The sequence below is a fragment of the Diospyros lotus genome, chromosome 9, assembly GCF_014633365.1.
Source record: "Diospyros lotus cultivar Yz01 chromosome 9, ASM1463336v1, whole genome shotgun sequence".
Lineage (NCBI taxonomy): Eukaryota > Viridiplantae > Streptophyta > Magnoliopsida > Ericales > Ebenaceae > Diospyros > Diospyros lotus.
The window spans coordinates 35,231,637-35,252,910 of record NC_068346.1 but is presented as its reverse complement, the minus strand read 5'-3'; the positions used below and the strand labels follow the sequence as shown (position 1 = coordinate 35,252,910).

The window sequence follows — 21,274 nt, the reverse complement described above, 5'->3', positions numbered from 1 at the left end:
AAAAATATTAAAAGAACAAGCGTACCCATAATGCAATCAACACACATGTGTAATTGAGTTGAATAGATTTCATTCGGCTTGAAATTGTACTTGGCAGACAGAAAGAAAAGACGAAGGCCCCACGGTGGGTGCCAATTGATGATACATAGCCGATCACCTTCTTCTATCTCAGATCAAGTACCCAAAAAGAGTGAGGACTTGCTTCCTGTGATCACTCCGACGCTTAAGTCAATTTATAGGGTTATAAATTAGAGATAATAATAAAAAAATAGAAAAGTCCCTTAGGGGTCAGATCCCCCATATCTATAGAGGTTGTTCTCTATTTATAGATGACATTTAGCCTACCCTGAGGAGATTAGATAACTTTCAGATGAAGATAAGATAATCTTTGAATGGAGAAAAATTTTGGAGTGTTAGGAGAAATTCTTATTTGACTGAGTCTTCCTCTCTATCTCTTTTAGTTCAAAATCCCAATAGAGATTATAAGGACATATAAAGCTCCTAGGAATGGACACGTGGTGATTACATATTAGCCTTTATTGGTACACATGACTCCAAATTAATGATATTCTTTCAAAGATAATAGAGTAAATTTGTCTCTGTAAAATATTTCTTCATCAAATTTAATTTAATTAATTAATAAATTTTAATCGAATCATTTACCCAACCAACCATTTGGAGATTACTAAATTAAAAGAATCAATCCATTCTTCTATTATAAATACTTGCACGGAGACAAATTTAGAAAATATAATCTATTCGCCGCTAAACATAACTTTTGGAGCGATTTAGATTTATTATTATAAAAAATATTATGATACCCATAAACCTATCCATATTTAAATAATGTAAAGTGGGATTAGGGGAGTTTTCAGAATATAAATTAAGTAATTAAATTATGATAAGTTGAGATTCGTATCAATAAATTCATGGCTTCGAATTTTTGTTTTATATAATAATATAAAATTTTTATTTATAATTTATTTTTTTTATTAAAATTAAAAAGATGAGTTGTCGGGGTTGCGCAACACAATAATCCCAAGTGGGGTCAGGGGATATTCATATTAATATTATCATGTTATGATTACTAGAATGGTCGGAAAAGGAAGGACAGGTTTGGTGGGTCCGTTGTCCGAAATAGACTTTCTCTGCGCCGACGTGGCCAAATGAGCTGGTTCGACTGATGACTGACGGTGCCCGTGACACGGGTCGGGCTTTTTCTTCTATATTTGGATTCATGAAAGCGGGAGCCACGGGGCTACCACTGGTCCATTGCTACTGTTCTTATCGGCCACAGAGACAGAGCCGCGCCGAGAATGGCATCATCCTTAGCTTCTTCGTAAGCAGCAGCTCCCTCTCTCTCATTTGAATTCTTCCTTTCTCCACAGTGAGATCTTCCAATTTGGAAACGGCTCTTCCCAAGCGCCTATACGCGGCTTCGTTTTTGTTTTTGTGCGGCATACTGTTGCTAATAATTGGGCGAGCGCGCGCACACATAAGAAGTGATTAGGTTGGGTTCTGTTCTGCTCTGTGAGAGAGATCTGGGTTCGAGCAGGGGACCCATGGAGAAGAAGAAGAAGATTCTGGCTTGGGGGGTTTTGGTTGTCGCCGCGGCCGTGTTCCTTGGCAAATGGGCAGATGGGTCGTCTGAGTATTTCAATCTCACTGAGGAGCTGCCATTTGAGTCTTTGAATGGTGTCTCTGCTGTCCCTTCTGCCAGTGACATCCTCATGGTGGATCTTACCCTCATTCCCGGAGCTGCTGCCAATGGCGCTGGTACTCCCTCTCTCTCTCTCTCTCTCTCTCTCTTTCTCTCTCTCTCCCCATTTTCACATCTGGTAGTCGACTAAGGAGATCTTTGGTTGGTTTATTAATTAGTTCCAACCAGCAGTTTGGGGCGAGGAGCTCTCATGTTACAAGTGGTATTAGAGCTAATTTCAGACCACTTAGGGAAGTATTTTGAGACTGACTGGAACTGGCCTCGAAATGGAATCCTTTAGCCAGATTACGCCAGGAATTGAAGAATCAATGTTTGTTGCAATCCAACCTTACGTCAGTAGTCTATTGGACACTTTTGAGGGAACTAGTTTGTGCAGCCAATATAATTCCCGTGATTCAAGGACAGAATTCGAAGAAAGAGTGATAAAGAAAATGCAGAGATTTTGAAGTTTGGGCTAGATGCGTGGTAGTGTGAATGTTTTTTTTTTAATAATTAAATTAGTAGTTTTTTCTTTTTTTTCCCACTCTCTTTTGTCTTTCCCCTATTTTTTCTATCAATGTTGTTTACGTATTGAAGTTTGATAGTACAACTTTGACTTCTTCGCCAGTGGCCTGATTCCCTCTGATCCATTTGCTTCAGACTTCTAGAATCTGGAGCTGTCCAAGTTGCTTTTTATTTTCCTTCTATAGGGATGGCATGGTTTCCACTTGCTTGGTCTACTATTGTCCTTATTAGGTTAGGGAATCTAATCGGGATGCTTTTGTTTCATGGCACTGTGTCGAAAGTGTTTAGTAATTAGCATAATGCTACCACCCACCAGTCTTTTTTTTTTTTTTAAATTCTATTTTTTTTTTCAAATTGATTATTTACATACCCTTTTCTTTGATTTCTGACTTCCCTCCCTCCATGACTTTTCAAAAAGAGAAAAAAATCATTACTTTGTGAATTGGGAGGCTATTATACTTGGTGAAATTAATGTTTCCTTCACGTAAAAGAAGCTAAATGGAATGTCATGTACGTTTGCATATGAATAAGTAATCCTTTTTGCTTCAATTTTCGTGTCCCCTCACAAATTTAAATTCCAGAGATAAACATTGTTATAGGAGAGTTCTTCTTGTCCCTACTATCTTGGACACTTGCCATTTGGTTATGAAATCTGCCTGATTTTTTCCTCCTCATTTGTTTTCTTGTGGTTCACTTTTTACAGTATGCTTGGATGGAACATTACCTGGTTATCATTTGCACCGTGGATATGGATCTGGAGCAAACAGTTGGCTTATTCAGTTAGAGGTTTGTGAATTGGCTTATGAACAGTTGCATTACAGTTACATGGTTTGCACAAGTTCAAACCTTGTTTAGTTGCCTAAAACTTGTGCTGTTTTAGAACTTGTGGGTACTAAACAATGATAACCTTGTCATTCAGATAAAATACTGTTGCGATGCTTAAAGCACAGCAATATTGATAAAATATGCGCTTGATGAAAAAACAGAGAAAAACATTAAATGGTTTGGAGTTTGAAGGAAATTTGACATGAAATGCGAGATTTATAAGTAATACGTACCATGGTATGGGCTACTGGTTATTGGTTGGACTTTTCTTGAAAGTAATGCTGATTCACTTAACATATATGTTCTATGCCTGAGAATTATTCTGGAAAATTGTTCCTGATATCTCTCTGTACTGAAAATATACTGTTGATGACTTGTTATGCTGTTAACAGAATAGAGGAAAGGGTTGCCATTTTTTTGTTCGTTTCTCATTACCAAAATTTATGGAATTTCAATTTCTTGATACAAGGCTTCATTCTGTAGATTTTGGAACTATATTTCTTGTTTTCAATCGAGAACCTGACTTTGTGAGGCATCTTGTGGCAGGGTGGAGGATGGTGTAATAACAGACGATCTTGTGTTTTCCGCAAAACAACTCGGCGTGGATCATCAAATTACATGGAAAAGAAGTTACCATTTCCCGCCATACTTAGCAATAAGGCTGAAGAAAATCCAGGTCTTTTCTCAATCTCTAATACAAATTGCTAAATCATCAACAATATTTCTTTTTCTCCTCTCCTTTCTGCTTTTTGCTTCGCTTTTAGTTGTGTGGCCATGTGTGCGACAGCCTTTTCCTGACAATCTTTTTCCACTGTAGATTTTTTCAACTGGAATAGAGTAAAGCTTCGCTATTGTGATGGTGCCTCCTTTGCTGGGGAAGGCGAGGATGAGGTTGGTGAGAGAGTATTTGGTGTTTTTCTGCCTTTCATCTGTAACCAAGTTATGGATTATGGTACTTTATATGGCTGCAAATAAGTTAACAAAAAAGGAACAAAAAATGGTACCGAATGATCGTGGTCCCTGACTGCAAATAATTGTTTTTTATAAGGTGTTGAAGTTATTCACATCCTCCTGTGTCTCTGGCTGCCACATGGTGCACTTAGACATGGAGTTTATCCACAAAAAAAGTAGTCGTTTGACAGAGACAGTTCTTTAGACATGGTATAACTAAAGATGAATTGGGGAGAAGGAAATATTCAAGAGGCTTACAGATTCTAAGATAAAGTAGAATCTGGCAAACTGTCCTTGGGCCATGCACCAATTGAAGTGTTCACTAAAAGTCGCATGCATTTATTAGTTCTTGGACCACAAGTTTGGCAATTTTTCTAATTCATTCTCCGAAAAGCTGACTATGTTATTTGGAAGATAGACTTTGTCCTCCCACAACATATTGCCTTGAAAGTGTTAAACTTTGTTCAGTTGTTTTCCACTTTGTGTTTGGTTTGACTTGAGCAACTTACTTCTAGGCTTAACTCCATTTGTTTACATCTACAAGTGTTTGTTTTGTTGAGTCAGGCCCTTTTTTCGCTAATTAGTCAAGCCCCATTTTTGATGAATTGCTTATGCACACTAATTTAAAATTTTGGATTTTGCTCTAGGTTGCTAAAATGGAATTTAGAGGGGAACGTATATGGTCAGTTGCCATGGAAGAATTAATGTCAATAGGGATGCGCAATGCCGACCAGGTTTTATGCCTACCACATCTTTCTTTGTTCCTCAGTTTGATTCTTCTTTTGACAATTAGGTCCTTGGTTTCAGGCTCTTCTTTCAGGGTGTTCTGCTGGGGGTCTAGCATCTATTTTACATTGTGACAAGTTCAGAGATTTATTTCCTGGAAGTACTAAAGTGAAGTGCCTGAGTGATGCTGGATTATTCCTGGATGCGTAATGACTAAAACTCTAGCAGTCCTATTATATCCTGCAGATCTTGAACTTGTATATCCTCCTAAACTTTGTTGTTAGTAATTGATGCTTTGATGGCGTATCGTTCTGGTATCACAGGGTTGATGTGTCTGGTGGGCGTACCCTTAGGAATATGTTCAGTGGCGTTGTTGAGTTGCAGGTAGTCAATGGATTCATTTTTTTTCTTCCCTTTCTCCATATATTCGATTATGAGAGTGCTTTGTTCCTCTTTCCTTGCAATAATATGTTTTATCCTTTACTAAGTTGAGATAGATTTGATGGCAGAAATCTCCTGACCTCTGCCTCAATGATTGATGTGTATATAAGCATCCATTTTTAGTGTTTGAGTTGATACAATCAGTCATTAACTTGGTTCAGTTTAAGGGGTAACTTCGACTTGATAACCAAGGAAAATTTACAAGACAATATCAAAAGAAGAAAAAAGAAAATTATTGATAGAAGAGTATTGAAAAGGTGCTTTGGATTTTTCTTTAATAGATACGATTCATGTTATAACTTTTCGTTTTTTGGCCATATGACCCCTAGTCTCTAGCAGCATGGGAGTCATTGTAAGCACACTCCTGTCAAGCAACTTACTAGTTCTGATTTTGTGAATATTCTTCTTTGAGCATGTTGTCTGGCTTCCTTTTTGCACTATTGACCAGTGGAAATATGTTTTGCTACAACAGGGGGTGCAGAAGAATCTGCCAAGTACTTGTACAAATCATCTTGATCCAACTTCAGTGAGTCCTTCCCTTGAATCTGTCGTGAAAAATGCTTAATCACATAGAAACTAGCATCATTTTTCATCTCATACTCACTTTGGCTTCTTCTACGCTCTTTCTATACAGTGCTTCTTCCCTGAGAACTTGATTGCCGGCGTTAAAACCCCCTTATTTATTCTCAATGCCGCCTACGATGTATGGCAGGTAATTGAGTTTTTCTTTACACGACAACAATAATTATCAAACCCTTATCTCACTATGTGGGGGTTACACGATTCTAGTTTGTCAGTCATTTCTATCTGTGACCTTATTTTATGTAAGGCTCTTATAAAGCATATCTTATCTAAAAGTCTCCCACCAACATTTCTTGGTCATGCTCTACGTCATTTGCCTAAATACTTCAAGATCTGCAAATGCAGTAAAGCAATTCGCTACCAGCTATTGCCTGCTTTTTTGATGATTTTTGTTGACTTGAATGAAAAATTTAATAGATTACATCTTGTTCTGCTCGCTTAAATTCAGGTTCATTCGAGTTTGGCTCCTGCATCTGCTGATCCTAATGGCTCTTGGAATTCTTGCAAAAGGAACTATGCTAATTGTTCTGAATCACAAATCCAGTTTCTGCAAGGTGATCATTAGTGGTAGAAGTGAGAAAGTGTTGCAATTTCATGTAGATTCATAGATCTTATCAAATAATGCATTGTTCACTAAAAATGTTCGCACAATTCTTGGTCCAGAATTCAGAAAACAAATGCTGGATGCCGTAAAAGAATTCTCAATGTCCAAGGAAAATGGACTATTCATAAACTCGTGTTTTACTCACTGCCAAACAGAGACACAGGAGACATGGTTTACCGATAGTTCTCCTCTTGTTGACAGCAAGGTACAGTTCTAATGAATGACTTTACAGGTTTGAGTCATGTTCTGTTTTTGCTTTCTTGGTTATGACATGACACCTTCAGTTTCAAGTTGATCCCTAAAAACCATACCGGTTCATGTTGCACCCCCTTCTTGGGAGTGAGACCGGCTGTGAGCCTCGAGCCTTGGCTTAGTTAGGCTTCGTGGCTTGGGGTTCATAGCCAGTTTCAGTTAACTCATTATTGAAAGAGTCGGGAACTATCTAACTGGGATGTTTTGCGAGGGCAGAGGATTGCTGTGACTGTTGGAGATTGGTATTTTGATCGAGCAGATGCTAAGGCCATCGACTGTCCTTACCCCTGTGACAAAACATGCCAGAATGTTGTTGCCAATGGCTAGATTGTATCTGTTACCTTCTTTCTTGCCCAATGGCTCATATGCTGTCATTCTACTGAGTAAACTACAGCTCCCCCTTTGTAATAAGCTTGCAATTTGTAGTGACATCAAATTGGCAATTTGCTCAGTAAGTGTGAATCATTTTTATGGAGCCCTTTCACTTGTCTTCATTTTTGGATTCTCTGTGACAAATTTGATTCAGTCTCTGAGAGGCCTCTAAGCTTTGGTTGCAGTGCCCTAGTGTCAACCTAAGTCTCAAGTAGGCATGTTTATGGGTCCCTTGTTGGGACTTGGTTAAACCATTGGGTTTGTAAACTCAGCTCGATGCAAGTAATATAAAGTTTTTTATGATTGTTGTTAAGAAAAATAACTAAAAAGGAGGGTGAATTGGACTTTATTAAAAACTTAAGGATTCTTTTACCAAATTTTTGATTAAATGAGCTTGATTTAGAGAATACTTTGCTGATGAATATAGATGAACAAGAGCGAGCATAATCAAACACAAATACATTGAAATTTCTAAAGGTTCAACTTTAAAATATTATATTCTTTTTCTTTAAACTAAAGTTTGAAGATTTCATTATAAATAAATAAAATAACTCTAATTTATGATCAAGAGTTAAAATTTCATTACAAATTCACTTATTAACCAGAATATTTTTATAATAAGTTAAAATTTCTCATAAAATGAGATCTTTTCATATATTAGCGAGATCTTAATTTTGATTCTTTGCAAAAATGATCCTCCTTAAGATTCGAAGTGCCAAATGATAGAGCAAAGTAATGAAGAGTCCACGAGCTTTATTTTGAATCATCACAAAAACGATTTTATCCCCTTATGTTTATAAGGGGCTTGATTTTCTCCTTTGTCACTATCTCGCCTAACATATATGTCAAGAGAACTGGAGCATATTCAAGTTTTATTTTTAGTTGAATCAGATCTAGTAGCACCCACTAATGAGATGAAAGAAAGGAACAAACCCCATTTGCAATGATCAAAGATAAAGGAAGAAACAACAATTGTTCAACTTAGTGAATGCTTGAATACCTTTTTCTTTGAATGGATGAATAACTTGACTTAAATATTGACAAGTGATGCTATTTTATAATCATTCTCTTCGGTTCCCAACTGTTGGAGACAACAAAAGATGATTGGTTTTTGAATTTGTGGAAAGTTTTTGTCAACCCTATATAATTTTTAGCTTTGAAGAGAAAAGAGGCCTTGTTGGTTCATATTAGTTTAATTTAAAATAAATTAAGAACGAGCAAGCCGAACACAATTAATATTAAAGAATAAAGAATAAATTTCAAATTGGTGATCTAACAAATATCTAGATAAAATTTTTGAATATTAAAGATGAAAATATTTAAGAAAAAGATAAATAAGTCATCATCTATTAATAACTTTTATCAAAATAGAAAAAGATTAGTTATGTAGCAAATTTTGTCTTCCAACAATAGGGAGAAAATTAAATTTGGAGGTAAAACAATGATAGAGACTATTAATGAATATTTTAGTGAAAAGTATTAATGTTTCGGGAGGATTTTAGATTTGTCTTCTAGGCCAAAGAGGAAAATTTTTATTTGACCCACAAAAGTTCTACAATTTTATTAAGTAAAATTATTTAAGTATGTGTAAGATAAAATATACTTAAAAATTAAGACAGGTATCACACTCTCTAAAAGTTAATTTTTTATTCTAGAAGAATTTGGTCGGAAATAGGTTTTGAAAAATTTAACTTAAGTTATAATAGAAGGCTTTGGTTGATCAAATTTTATCTTTAATCTACTAAATTGAAATTCAAAACTTTAAAAAACAACACTATTTGACTTTGAATGACTATTTTATGGTATTTAGTTTTGATGTGGCACCACCTAAAATTACTAAAATACCTCTACGCGCTAATAATTTTACCCGCCACGTGGATTGTTTGAGAGACTGACACGTGGCAAGTCAACAATCCGGAGCGGGGCTCGAGAAATCCGGCCCGAGCCGCAAGACCCGTTCCAACTTGACCGAGATCCTCAGGAGTCGTGCCCCCGCTCATCACGGGTTTATCCCGGGTACCTCATAACGGGTTTGCATATAAAGGACAAGAGTCCTCACCAGGTAAGCCCAAGTTCCACAGCTCTTACATTTATTACGACTTGCATTTACTCTACTAATTTGAGCATCGGAGTCCACTCCAGGGGACCCTAGCCCCGCCACTCCGTTGTCTTGCAGGTCCTATCACCGAGGTCTGACATCGCCAAGTTCGAGACCCGATTCCCGACGTCCATTCGCAGAAGTGGCACGTGGTGGTTGGTCCCAAAAACCATCATCATTTGGCGCCCACTGTGGGGCCGACGTCTAGACTCGCTAACCTCTTCTTTCCCTGCCTCGCGCCTCGGACTTCAACTCCTCACCTCGGACCTCGGTCTTTCCACGGGTATCATACGATTTTCGTTCCTGGCCATAACTACCTACATGGCTCCCCGAAGGGATATAACTCGTAGCCAGGCTGGGGCTAATCTAGAGGCCCCACTGCAAGGGGAGAATCCACCACCTCCGGCCAATCTGATGTCGGAGGATTGACTCACCAGGCTGGAGAATCAGGTCCAACAGTTAACAGAGTTGTTGACTAGTTACTTACACCAGAATAAACAACATCGTCTGCACGTACCCTCTCAGCGGGCAGAGCACCAGTCGCCTCCTCTTACTCGAGAGCCTCGTCAATCTTGTCAATCGGGCCAGGAAATCCACCCCTCTAAGGCGGTGGGATCTACTTCTTCCCCCTCACGAGGAGGAGGAACTTCGCAGGAGAGGCGATTGCGTTTCCTGGAGAGGCAGGTCTAGGAGCTCAAAAAGGGAAAGGAAGAGCTACCCCACCTCGGCTCTAACCAAGCCTTGAGCAAAGGCATCATGTCAGAGGTTCCACCAGAAAGGTTTCATATCCCATCCATCAAGCTCTGTGACGGAAGCACCGACCCCTATGATCACGTAGAACTTTTCTCCTCTCACATGTTGGTGCAATCGGGATTTGACGAGATGTGGTGCCGGGCATTTTCGACTACTTTGGGAGGTTATGCCCGGACTTGGTACTCTTGCCTTCCCCATCATTTCATCAACAGCTGGGAAGAGCTGAAGACCTGTTTCCTAGCCCATTACGCTCCCTTGAAGGGCCACCAGAAGTCTTCCATGGCTCTGGTGAACATCAAGCAAAATCAAGGTGAATCCCTAAGGGATTTCGTGGCTAGGTTTAATGAGGAGGCGTTGAGCATTGACGAGTTTGATCAGAGGATCGCAATGGTGGCTCTCCAGAATGGCTTGAGGGCTGGACCATTCGCCCAGTCCTTGGCTAAGACTCTACCTCGTACTTTCACAGAAGCCCTTACACGGGCTAACAAGTACATTAACGCTGAAGAGGTGATGAAGGTGAAGCGGGTTGAACAACCGGACAAGAAAGAAAGAGAAAAGGAGAAGAAAAAGTCTGTGGTGGAATAGAAGACGGACTATCGCCCCTCCCGAGCTCCTGATCGCCCAAGTTTTGGGGGTGCACGGGGAAGCCCGGTAAGTTACACTCCCCTCAATGCTAGTTGAGTAGAGATTCTCTTGGCATTGGAGGATAAGAATTATTTGCGACGTCCTCCCCCGCTGAAGTCCCCACTTAACACTAGAAGCAAAAAAAGGTATTGTCGCTTCCATCGCGACCACGACCATGAGACAGAGGACTGCATCCAATTGAAAGAAGAAATACAGGAGCTTATCAATCGGGGTTACCTCCGCGATTTCATTAGTCGAGGAGGTGTGAACTCGGGCAAGGTAGAATCCCAGCCGGAGCAAAGAAGAAAGTCTCCTACTCGTGATCGCTTTCGAGAGCGAAGCAGAACACCGCCACAGAGAGAAGGAAAACAACCAGCCGAGGAGGGAGGACATAAGTTTATCTTGTACACGTTGGCGGCGGGAACAGTTCCGGGGCCTCACTCAACTGCTCCCAAGAGCGTGGTAAAAGAGAAGGTGGTCATCGCGTTCTCTGAAGAGGATCTTCCGAGCTACCCCAACTATTCAGATCCGTTGATGATCACTGCTCAAGTAGGAGAGTGGGAGATGAGGCGAATCCTCGTGCACCCGGGTAGCTTTTTGGAGATTCTTTACAAGAGGGCATTCCTAGGGATGGGGTTCACTCTTGATCAGCTGAGGCCAGTTCGTGTCCCCTTGGTGGGTTTTGATGGAATGGTGATTCATTTCGAGGGGTTGATCCGGCTACCCCTGACGGTCAGTAGTGGCTCTCATAAATCTCAGGTGACGTTAGATTTTTTGGTTGCTGATGTGCCCTCAGCATACAATATGATCCTTGGTAGGTTCGGGCTTAGTGCTCTGAGGGCGGTACCAAGCACATATCACATGGTGTTGAAATTCCCTACTCTAGGAGGGATTGGCAAGGTAAGAGGGGTCCAACGGCAGGCTAGGGAATGCTACGTAGCCTTTTTGAGTGCTACTATAGCCAAGGGGTCAGAGTCAGACTCAAGGCCGAACCAGGATGCTATCCCTCAAGAGGTCAGGGCCAAATGGGATGAAACAGGGAAAAGCCTTACGTATAGAAGCAGGTCAGAGATCGGTAAGGGGGGAGGGACAGAGTCCTGTCGCTCCTCCCATGGTGGTTACCAGTTTCATCTTGGAAGGTCCGGAGGAGCCCAAGACCTCGGAGCCGGTGGACGAGCTCAAGGAAGTCTTGCTAGGGGAAGAGCCCGATCGGACAATGTAGATCAGTTCCAAGTTACAGGAGCCCTTGCGGTCTGAGGTCCTTTCACTCTTGCGCCGGTATCAAGACGTGTTTGCTTGGTCTACACTGGATATGCCGGGGATAGACCCGGCTGTCATGACCCATCGGTTGGGACTCTACCTTGATTACGTGCCGGTGAGGCAAAGGAAGAGGAAGTTTGCCCTAGAGCGGGCTAAAGCTATAGAGGCTGAGGTGGAAAAGCTTATGGAGGCTAATCATATTCGGGAGGTCGACTATCCAGAGTGGTTAGCCAATGTGGTCCTTGTTTCTAAGGGGTTGGAAAAATAGAGGCTTTGTATTGATTTTAAAGATCTTAATAAGGCCTGCCCGAAGGACAGTTACCCTCTGCCCAGGATTGACGCGTTGATTGACAGAACAACGGGATGTCAGCTGATGAGTTTCTTGGATGCATTCCAGGGGTACCACCAAATCCCATTACACCCTGAGGATCAGGAAAAGACTGCCTTCATCACAGATAAGGCCACATATTGTTATCGAGTCATGCCCTTTGGGTTGAAGAACGCTGGAGCTACATATTAGAGGTTAGTTAACAAGCTGTTCAAGGCCCAGCTCGGTCGAAACATGGAGGCTTACGTTGATGATATGTTGGTCAAGAGTCTCTTGGCTGAGCAGTATCCAAATGACTTGGATGAGTGCCTCCAGACCTTGCGCCAGTATCAGATGAAGCTCAACCCGGCTAAGTGTGCATTCAGGGTGACAGCTGGTAAATTCTTGGGGTTCATGGTGCATTACCGGGGGATTGAGGCTAACCCCTTGAAGATAAAATCCATTCTCGAGATGCCTCCTCCTCATAGTATCAAGGAGATGTAGAGACTAACTGGGAGGATAGTGGCATTAGGGAGGTTCTTGGCAAGATTTGCAGAGAGGCAATTGCCATTTTTTAAGGTCTTGACTCGGGTCTAGAATTTTGCATGGACAGAGGAGTGCCAGGAGGCATTTGAGCAGCTGAAACAGTGTCTGGTCTCCCCCCCAGTCCTAGCTAAGCCACAGCCAGGAGAGTCACTATACATTTATTTGGCTGCCTCGGATGAGGCCGTCAGTTCGATTTTGGTACGGGAGGAGGACAAAGTTCGAAAGCCGGTCTACTATGTGAGCAAGAGATTGGCTGGAGCCGAGATTTGTTACACTCCAACAGAAAAGTTGGCCTATGCCCTAGTCATCTTCGCTCAAAAGTTGAGGCCCTACTTCGAGGCACACCATGTTATCGTCCTATCAAATCAGCCATTGAGGCATGTGTTGGGAAAGTCGGACTTGTCAGGGAGGATGCTCAAGTGGGCGGTGGAGCTAAGTGCCTTCGACATCGACTATCGACCTCGGCCGGCCATCAAGGCACAAGCTCTTGCTGACTTTATCGTGGAGGGCACCCTACTAGTGGAAGCAGACGAAGGGGTTTCCCAGACTTGGACTCTCTTTGTGGATGGCAGCTCCAGTGTTGGAGGCAGTGGTGCTGGAATATTGCTCCAGGGCCCCAACGGTCAGGCTTGGCCATATGCCCTCCACTTCGAGTTCAATGCCTCTAATAATGAGGCTGAGTACGAGGCGCTTATTGCCGGGCTCAGACTAGCGGAACAGATGGGAGTCAGGGATTTGGAGGTATATTCTGACTCGAACTTGATTGTGTAACAGGTCACAGGGGAGTTTGAGGCCCGGGAGGACGCCATGGCTCAATACTTGGCAATAGCCAAGGATCTTATGGCGCGATTTCAAGCGATGAAAATCAATCATGTCCCACATGCGCAGAATGCAGTGGCGGATGCTCTCTCGAGGATAGCTGCTTCTTCCTTCCCCAGGAATTCCCGAGCTGTCTACATGGAGTCGTTGCCTCAGAGGAGCATAGAGACAGAAACAGAGCAGCTTTGCGTAGATGGAGTAGAAAATTGGATGGATCCAATTGTAGCACATCTAACCAATGGATGGCTACCAGAGGACGAACAAGAGAGTCGAAAACTCAAGCGTCAAGCTGCCAAGTTTCTTTTGATCAGATTAGACCTTTACAAGAAATCCTTCACTCAATCGCTGTTGAAATGTGTTGGGGCCATCGAGGCCAACTACATCTTAAGGGAAATCCACGAGGGGATTTGCGGCAGTCACATCGGAGCTCGGTCTCTTTCCTAGAAGGCACTTCGACAAGGGTATTATTGGCCAACAATGATGAGTGACGCTGTGCAGTTGGTCCGGACCTGTGAGAGATGCCAAAGAAATTCCAACCTAGTTCATATCCCAGCAGCGGAACTCACCCACCTGGCTTCGCCTTGTCCAATCGCTAGGTGGGGAGTGGATATCCTCGGGCCCTTCCCCCTAGCGGCTGGATAGAACAAGTACCTGATAGCGGCCATCGACTACTTTACTAAGTGGGTGGAGGCCGAGCCTTTGGCAACTATTACAGGCCGGAGGGTAAAACAATTCCTCTGGAAATCCATCATTTGCCGGTTCGGTATTCCAAGGGTAATAATAACGGATAATGGCACCCAATTTGAGGACCTATTAGTGCAAGACTGGTGCCGCGAGTTGGGGATTAAGTAGCATTTTACCTCGGTGGCCCATCCTCAAGCTAATGGGCAGGTGGAGCTGACAAACAGGACCATTTTGCAAGGACTCCGAGCTCGAGTTAAGAAGGCGGAAGACCGATGGGTAGATGAGCTCCCCAATATACTATGGTCTTATCGAACTACGCCGCGAACGGCTATAGGAGAATGCCCTTTTACATTGTGTTATGGCTTGGAGGCTCTTATCTCGGTCGAGATTGGGGTGATGAGCTACCGAGTGGAGCATTTCGATCCGGAGGTTAATGAGCAAGGGCTAAGGTGCAACTTGGATATGATGGATGAGCTCCGAGACCTGGCACGAATTCGACAAGCCGGGTATAACCAGCGCATTGCTAGGTACTACAATCGACGAGTCCACGCTAGGAGTTTAATGCTGGGAGATCTTGTGTTGCGATGGTTCGACGTGAGTCATCCTCGGGATACGAATAAACTAACTCCGAATTGGGAATGACCATACCGAGTGGTGGAATCCTTAAGTCCGGGGGTATATCGACTAGAAGACATGGAAGGCAAGCCCTTGAAGCATACTTGGAATGTGCAAAACTTAAGAAAGTTTTATCAATGAGTAAGGGAATTCCCCGAACCTCTTTGTACTCTTTTTATGACTAATTCAAGACTTCGAATGCAAGACTTCGAATTCTTTCCATCTAATAGCAATTTCAAAAAAGACAACACTTCGCCAAAGAAAAATCCAAGGGTCACGAGCCCTAGGCCGTCCTTAAAGGTGGACTAATGGCTATGGAAAAAACTCTAGCCTAACACCCTCCTCTGTGAGGGAGTGACTAAAATCCAAGGGTCACGAGCCCTAGGTCGTCCTCAAAGGTGGACTAATGGCCACGGAAAAACTCCAGCCCAACACCCTCCTCTGCGAGGGAGTGGCTAAAACCCAAGGGTCACGAGCCCTAGGCCGTCCTCAAAGGTGGACTAATAGCCACGGAAAAACTCTAGCCTTACACCATCCTCCGCGAGGGAGTGGCTAAAATCTAAGGGTCACGAGCCCTAGGTTGTCCTCAAAGGAGGACTAATGGCCACAGAAATTCTCTAGCTCAACACTCTTCTCCATGAGAGAGGGGCTAAAATCCAAGGGTCACGAACCCTAGGATGTTCCCAAGGGTGGACTAATGGCCAAGGAAAAGTTATAGCATAACACCCTCCTGTTTGTCGACTTAGGGAGAGCCAAGGGTCGGATTAGCGCTCTTCAACTATGCAATGGATCGGGGTTCAACTAGTCTTGGCCCATATGTCCACAATCAAGAAATGAGTAGTCAAAATGAAATGACATTGTATAAAAGTATGATAGTCCAATACATGGTGATAAATGAAGTACAAAAAACCATAGCTAGGAAAAAAAGAAAAAACTCAAGCATTAGGCGGAGCATCGTGGTCGTCAGCCATCTCCGAGTCCTCCATCTTGGCCACAATTTCTTCAATAGACCGAACATTTGATATGTCCAAGTCCGGATGAGCTCGGAGCACCTCAGTCGCATGGCCTTGAAATCCTTTAGTCTAAGCCTCCTGTAAGTTCTGCTGGATGAACTTCTCCATCTCAAGAAGTTTGATGGGCTCGGCATACTTGTGCTCGTACCTACGAATGACTGAGTTCGCTTGGGACAACTTTGAGCCCGCCCGAGATAGCTTTGCCTCAAGTTCCTGAATATGTTGGTCTAAGGATTGCCGCTCGGAGGACAACTCATCCAAGTTCTTCCTCTGGCTCTCTAGTAACTCGTCCCTCTCATGCAACTGTGTGTCCAGCTCCAAGGTCTTTCAGGAAGTGTGGGAAAAACGTCCAGAAAAGTCTGAAATTAGCGTGACCACTTATAATGAATAAGACAAGTAAATGCAACATAGCTAGGGCAAAATGATGTCAATAAAGTAGAGGGAATTACCTGAGCCAAATGCTTGCACAATGCGGCTTCCACTGCCTCCGAGGACTGTTCAACCAGCATTTGACGGTCGGCGGGGGTGGCGAAGTGGTGAATCATGCGTCTCGCCACTTGACTATGTTGAACTAAGGTTGTTTTCCTTCACACCCCAGTCAGGAACATAGTCTGGATAGTTGGGGGGGGGGGACTCGGGGGCTGGCATGGGCTGTCTCGGAGGCTGGGAGGTCCTCTTCCTCCTAGTACGGCTAGGCTCCCCTTCCTTAGTTGGGGGGGGGATCCATGGCGGCCTTTCCCTTCGTAGGAGCAGAGGCGCCCTCATCCTCTACGGGTCTTCTTTTGTTCTTCCCCCAAATAAAAGCGGTACTCACCATTTCAGCTGCAAAAGCAAAGACAAGATATCAGTGGCAAGAAAAACAACAAGTTAAAACGTATGAAAATAGGGGAAAATAACTACCCAAAGTGACATCGGGCTCGGAGCAAGTTGATAAGGGTCAATATTTCCTATATCCTAATGAATTATATCCCTATTTTGGCTTTATATTTATGCTTAAAGTAAATAATTATTTGTATTACATATTATTTTAGGATGAAACAATGAAGTTGACTTCTACAATTAATTAGGGGCATAATCGAAGACATTGGATTACCCATTTTAAAATTGCTCAAATTCAAAGGCCAATTATGGAGGCTAAAGGATGTTTCAAGTGCACTTGGCCCAACTATCAAATGGAATCCAACCAAAGGTCCAAGATCAACCAAAGGCCCAAGACCAATCAAAGGCCCAACAAATCCCAATTTGTAGAAGACTTTTCTTTGTTTTGTAATTTTTTTAAGTGATTTACCACCTAAAGTCTTTTGTATTCTTATGAGAAGTCCACCACACAAAGTCTTTTGTATTTTTTGTTTTTTACCTAATTTTCTTCCATTAGTTAGGTGAATGTTTTGTTGAATAATTGTGTGGCTTGTATTGCATCTTGTGAGCTATAAATAGCTCACTTTGGTGCATTTGTGGAAGGTGGTTATTACTTGAATCAAAGTTTAGTTTTGTTCTTAGAGTTTCCCTTAGAGAATTGCTCTTATTATTTCTCTTATTTTCTCTTGTAATCTTACTTTTACTTTATTATCCACCGCCTAAATGGTCGGTTAATTTTTGTCTTTAAATTTCTGCAATTTTAATTCTTGTCTTTCAATTATCCACCGTCTAAATGGCCGGTTAGTTTCTGCTATTTCAATTCTTGTCATTTAAATTCTGTTATTTAAATTACACCATTTAAATTCTTGTTAATTAACTTATAAATGGAAATGAGTAGCTAAACCTAATCTTGGGTTAAGGCAAGGACAGTGTCCAACGCCAATGATTCCCAAAGAAAGCTGCGCTTAAAATGAGTATCATTAATTTAAATTTCAGTATGAGTGAGTTTTAATTATTGAGAAATCACTAGGTATGGATTGGAGCGTAAGTCTAACTTAGAGCTTTCATGTCACGCATGAGAGTTACTAGAACTGAAAAAGCTATCATACCCAAACTCGGATGATTAATTTAGTTGTTTTGTATATTAATTGTAATTAGATTTATGGTAGTTGCTTAATTTAGAATCCCGCATATCATGTATGAGGATTGTTTAAACTAGAACTATCATCATCTCTAATTGCATTTAGTAACAAACCCTCATATTTGAAATTAAATTAATGTTACTAATCTTGTTTGTTAAAATTTGGGAATCAATGGGTTGGTGCTGAAATTGTCTTAACTCAAGTGTTATCCAATTTAATATCCTCACATTAAGCATTTATTTTAACTTCTACCTTGCTTTATTTTCTAATATTTGTTATAAAAAAAATTCATAAAACAAAATCTTGTTACCAATTCATCGAAATGCGTGTGCGTGTGTGTGACATTCTTTTGCTTTTACCATAAATAAATCTCTCAGTGGACGACCTGGACTCATCCAGAAAATATAAATTTAAATTTGGACTACAACTGCACTCGTACACTGACGAATATAAACCTCTCACCTAAATAAAAAAATTATATATAAAATTTTTATTGTGTTTTGTTTTGTGTTTTAATTACAGGGTGAGAGTGCAGCCACAAGTGTAAGTGGATAAACCCCCCAAGTACAAGGTACGATCACATATCAAGGCCCGAGTGCTGATAGGGTTCAACTCCCTCAAGATCTGAATATTATGAAGCTCGCCCTGCGTGATCCTGCGACTACGGACTTTTGAGGGCTGAAAAGCCCACTCGACTGGCACCCCGAAGCTGACCCCCCCGTCTTTCAAGCCAACAAAGAAAAATCTACTCTTCCATCGTTTTACCGATGTGGGGTTATCAACTATGAACTGACGCTGGTTGAGGGGAGAGAAGGTGAATCGAGGTTCGATTTTACTAATGGGGATTACCTTGAACATCTGAAAGAAGAGTTGGACGGTAGGCTCAATGTCTCGAGCTCGACAACAGAGAACGAAGGTAACTAGGCACTTCCAGCCATTGGGAGTCAGTTGAGAGGGACATAACCCCACGACAGAGAATACCTCAACTACAGGGGCCGCAAGGGGAAACCTAAGGCCAGCAATGAGGGCTTGCTTGTACATGGTGATACAACCATAGGGGGCCTGGTGAGTCCTTAGACCTCGGGGTTCACTGTACCAATACTTATCATGAATAAGGTGATATTTTCTAAAGAGGGGAAACAACTCTCTCTCGGTTATGGTAGAGTGGTCCATGGTCAGATCCTCGGGTAAGTTTTCTAGGTTGGTATCACTACTCACATGGGACTCCGAAAAGGGATGAGGTGAAACTCTTTCGGGTCTCCTAAGTTTTTCAGGCCTACGAAAGGGGCCATGAGAGGGACTGGATAACTCGATATTCGATTCCTCGCTACTAGAACTAGTTCTAGAGGCTTCAGACTCAGAGGAATAAGAGGAGGAAGACATGCTAAAATTACGAATAAAAATAGCCAAGAAGAGATCACTGTAATGCCCGGTATTACATGGTGTTGAAAATAAATAATTTTTGATTATTTTGAAAGGACCTTAGGTGGTCCGGGAAGCCCAAGAGTCGGTTTCAGGAAATTAATTAATAAAAATTGCCGAATTAGCGGCCGGGAGTGCCTCAGGACTTGGATGTCCAGGGAATAGGGCAAGAGATTGATGAGAGTCTCGAGATGAGGATAGTGACACTGGAAGCGGTCCGACCGGGAATAATTTTTGAAATAAATTCTGTATATGCTTGAGTGGGTGCCAATACTGAATGGTAGTAGGGGACCTCCGGTAAGTTGAGGGGACCCTAGTGATGGTCTGGTTTTGTGAATAAGGCAACCCTAAGGCGTTTTCAAGTGGAATAGAAGTCCCATGCAGGCGCAGGGACGAAATCGGCCTTATCGAATAAAAGTCGAATATTAATTCTTGAAAAATCAAAATTTTGTGTGATTTTGTGATAATTAATTAAGGCTTGGAGGGTCAAGTGCAATTAATAAATCCCTTAAGTGGGATTAAGGATATTGGGAAGTGAATTTATTGAGAAATTAGGGAGATTAAGTGTGTGATTAAGTTATATATGGATATATATATATATAGGCATGAATATATATATATATATAGGAGACCCGCGAGCTCGTTGCCATGAAAAATTCAAAATTTGAATTCAAAGAACAGAGAGGGAGAAGTGAGCTCATGAGAGAGCTATGGCCGAGCTTGAGAAGAGATCGGGAGAGTGAAGCGAATCCGAGCAAAGAAGAAGGCTGGCCGCTTGTAGGCGGCCTGAAGCAAACAGCCTCGGCCATGGCTGCGGCTTGAGGCAGTTGCGATGGTGGCCATGGCCGAGTGATGCAGCAACTCGAGTAGGGGTCGCGATCAGCAAGGCAGCTGTAGCGAGGCCGAGGCGGTTATCGAGAGCGCGATAAGGTGCTCGGAAGCAATGGAGAGGCTGGCTGGGCAATCGGCTATAGCAGCGGCCATAGCTGCTCGGCGATGGAGGTTGAGCGACCCTGGAACAGCAATGTGGCCGTCGAGGGAGGCCATCAGCAGCAGCGTAGAGCGTCCAGCGGCGTCGAGCGATGCCTAAAGGCCGCTTTGGGCCGGCGAGGGTGGCTGGAGGCGGCGGGAGACGCTGCACCTGCAATGCGCAACTGGTTGCGCGCGGAAGGCCGAGCCGGCGTGGCTCCGGTGGCGGCAGATGGCAGCGTTGGCGTTGCGGCAAGCAGCGGTCGGGAGAGGCAGCGTTGGAGGAGGCTGGCGAGGCCAGCGGCGGTGGCGAGCTGCCGCACACGCAGGCACTGTGTGCGCGGGGGAAGGAGGCGGAGCAAGACGATGAACAGTGGAGGGAGCAAAAGAAAATAAAAAGAAAAGAAAAGAAAAGAAAAATAAAATAAAAGGAAATAATGGAAAATTCTGGAAAATGGGGAAAAAATAGGAAGAAATTCCAGAAAATTCTGGAAAAATTCCAAAAATTAATTCGGGGCTTGAGGAACGTGTCAGGAGCTCAAAAATAGGATTTTGGGCGCAAGTGGTGGCTCATGAGCCAACGCCGGTGTGGGCGTTTGATTGGTTTCCTTCTTTAGATTAATCGAGGTATTTAATTTAATTATTTTCTAGTTATTTTCATTATGTGAGATAATGAATTGTGTAGTATTGGTTGGATTGAACCCTCGGGTAGGGTTGATTGGAAATTCTTGAGGGACGATTTTTATGGTGTGTGTGGCGAAGTTGAGGGCATTGGTTTAATGCTGGATGTTGATAGAGTTGGGTTTGTGTGTATTTGTATCTAGGTTTGACCAGGGAGGCGGTGATCCTAGAAGAGTTCGGAGTTTGGGCTGGAGTTCGTGCCGAGGTAGAGTTGAGGCTTCGAGCTAGGTAAGGGACGACCCCATGTGGAGGTGGCCTTGCAAATTGGTAAATGTGTTTGATAATGTATTTATGTTGCATTGGCATGTAGTGATTATATCTTGTGTGATGCAAGACCTAGTAGACTGATGGCCATATGGAGGACTAGTGTGGTGGGGGCTGATAGGTTGATGCCTCAAACCTTAGTGGGTTGTGAGGATGAGTGGACCTAGCCTCATTTGCATGCATTTGGCATACATAAACATCGTTATATTCATATTTACATGCATTGCACCCTTACTGAGTCT

General features: G+C 42.6%; 3 protein-coding genes across 3 annotated transcripts; all 3 read left to right on the top strand.

Moving 5' to 3' along the window:
* The first annotated feature begins 1,243 nt into the window (after window positions 1–1,243).
* LOC127810687 (pectin acetylesterase 12-like) lies at window positions 1,244–7,083 on the top strand. The gene is made up of 12 exons (XM_052350284.1): window positions 1,244–1,776; window positions 2,928–3,010; window positions 3,596–3,725; window positions 3,867–3,940; window positions 4,648–4,734; window positions 4,808–4,932; window positions 5,050–5,110; window positions 5,640–5,693; window positions 5,802–5,879; window positions 6,198–6,303; window positions 6,413–6,558; window positions 6,822–7,083. Exons 1-12 carry the CDS (start codon window positions 1,563–1,565, stop codon window positions 6,930–6,932), a joined length of 1,269 nt encoding a protein of 422 aa, XP_052206244.1. The 5' UTR covers window positions 1,244–1,562; the 3' UTR covers window positions 6,933–7,083.
* A 2,748-nt stretch (window positions 7,084–9,831) lies between these two features.
* Window positions 9,832–11,709, top strand: LOC127809395 (uncharacterized). The gene is made up of 2 exons (XM_052348154.1): window positions 9,832–10,404; window positions 10,534–11,709. The coding sequence occupies exons 1-2, from the start codon at window positions 9,832–9,834 to the stop codon at window positions 11,707–11,709; spliced, it is 1,749 nt and encodes a 582-aa protein (XP_052204114.1).
* Window positions 11,710–12,274: 565 nt separating this feature from the next.
* On the top strand, window positions 12,275–14,710 carry LOC127809393 (uncharacterized). Its single transcript, XM_052348153.1, has 4 exons — window positions 12,275–12,506; window positions 12,633–13,306; window positions 13,340–13,815; window positions 14,293–14,710. Exons 1-4 carry the CDS (start codon window positions 12,275–12,277, stop codon window positions 14,708–14,710), a joined length of 1,800 nt encoding a protein of 599 aa, XP_052204113.1.
* Window positions 14,711–21,274: the final 6,564 nt, after the last annotated feature.

Coding starts and splice junctions, on each gene's coding strand:
- LOC127810687 (XM_052350284.1), top strand. CDS start 1,563: ATGGAGAAGAAGAAGAAGATTCTGGCTTGGGGGGTTTTGGTTGTCGCC. Junction 4,735..4,807: donor GGATGCGCAATGCCGACCAG/GTTTTATGCCTA, acceptor CCTTGGTTTCAG/GCTCTTCTTTCAGGGTGTTC. Junction 5,111..5,639: donor GTGGCGTTGTTGAGTTGCAG/GTAGTCAATGGA, acceptor TTGCTACAACAG/GGGGTGCAGAAGAATCTGCC.
- LOC127809393 (XM_052348153.1), top strand. CDS start 12,275: ATGGAGGCTTACGTTGATGATATGTTGGTCAAGAGTCTCTTGGCTGAG. Junction 12,507..12,632: donor CGAGATGCCTCCTCCTCATA/GTATCAAGGAGA, acceptor TTGCATGGACAG/AGGAGTGCCAGGAGGCATTT. Junction 13,307..13,339: donor TGGGAGTCAGGGATTTGGAG/GTATATTCTGAC, acceptor ATTGTGTAACAG/GTCACAGGGGAGTTTGAGGC.
- LOC127809395 (XM_052348154.1), top strand. CDS start 9,832: ATGTCAGAGGTTCCACCAGAAAGGTTTCATATCCCATCCATCAAGCTC. Junction 10,405..10,533: donor AGGAGAAGAAAAAGTCTGTG/GTGGAATAGAAG, acceptor TTGGCATTGGAG/GATAAGAATTATTTGCGACG.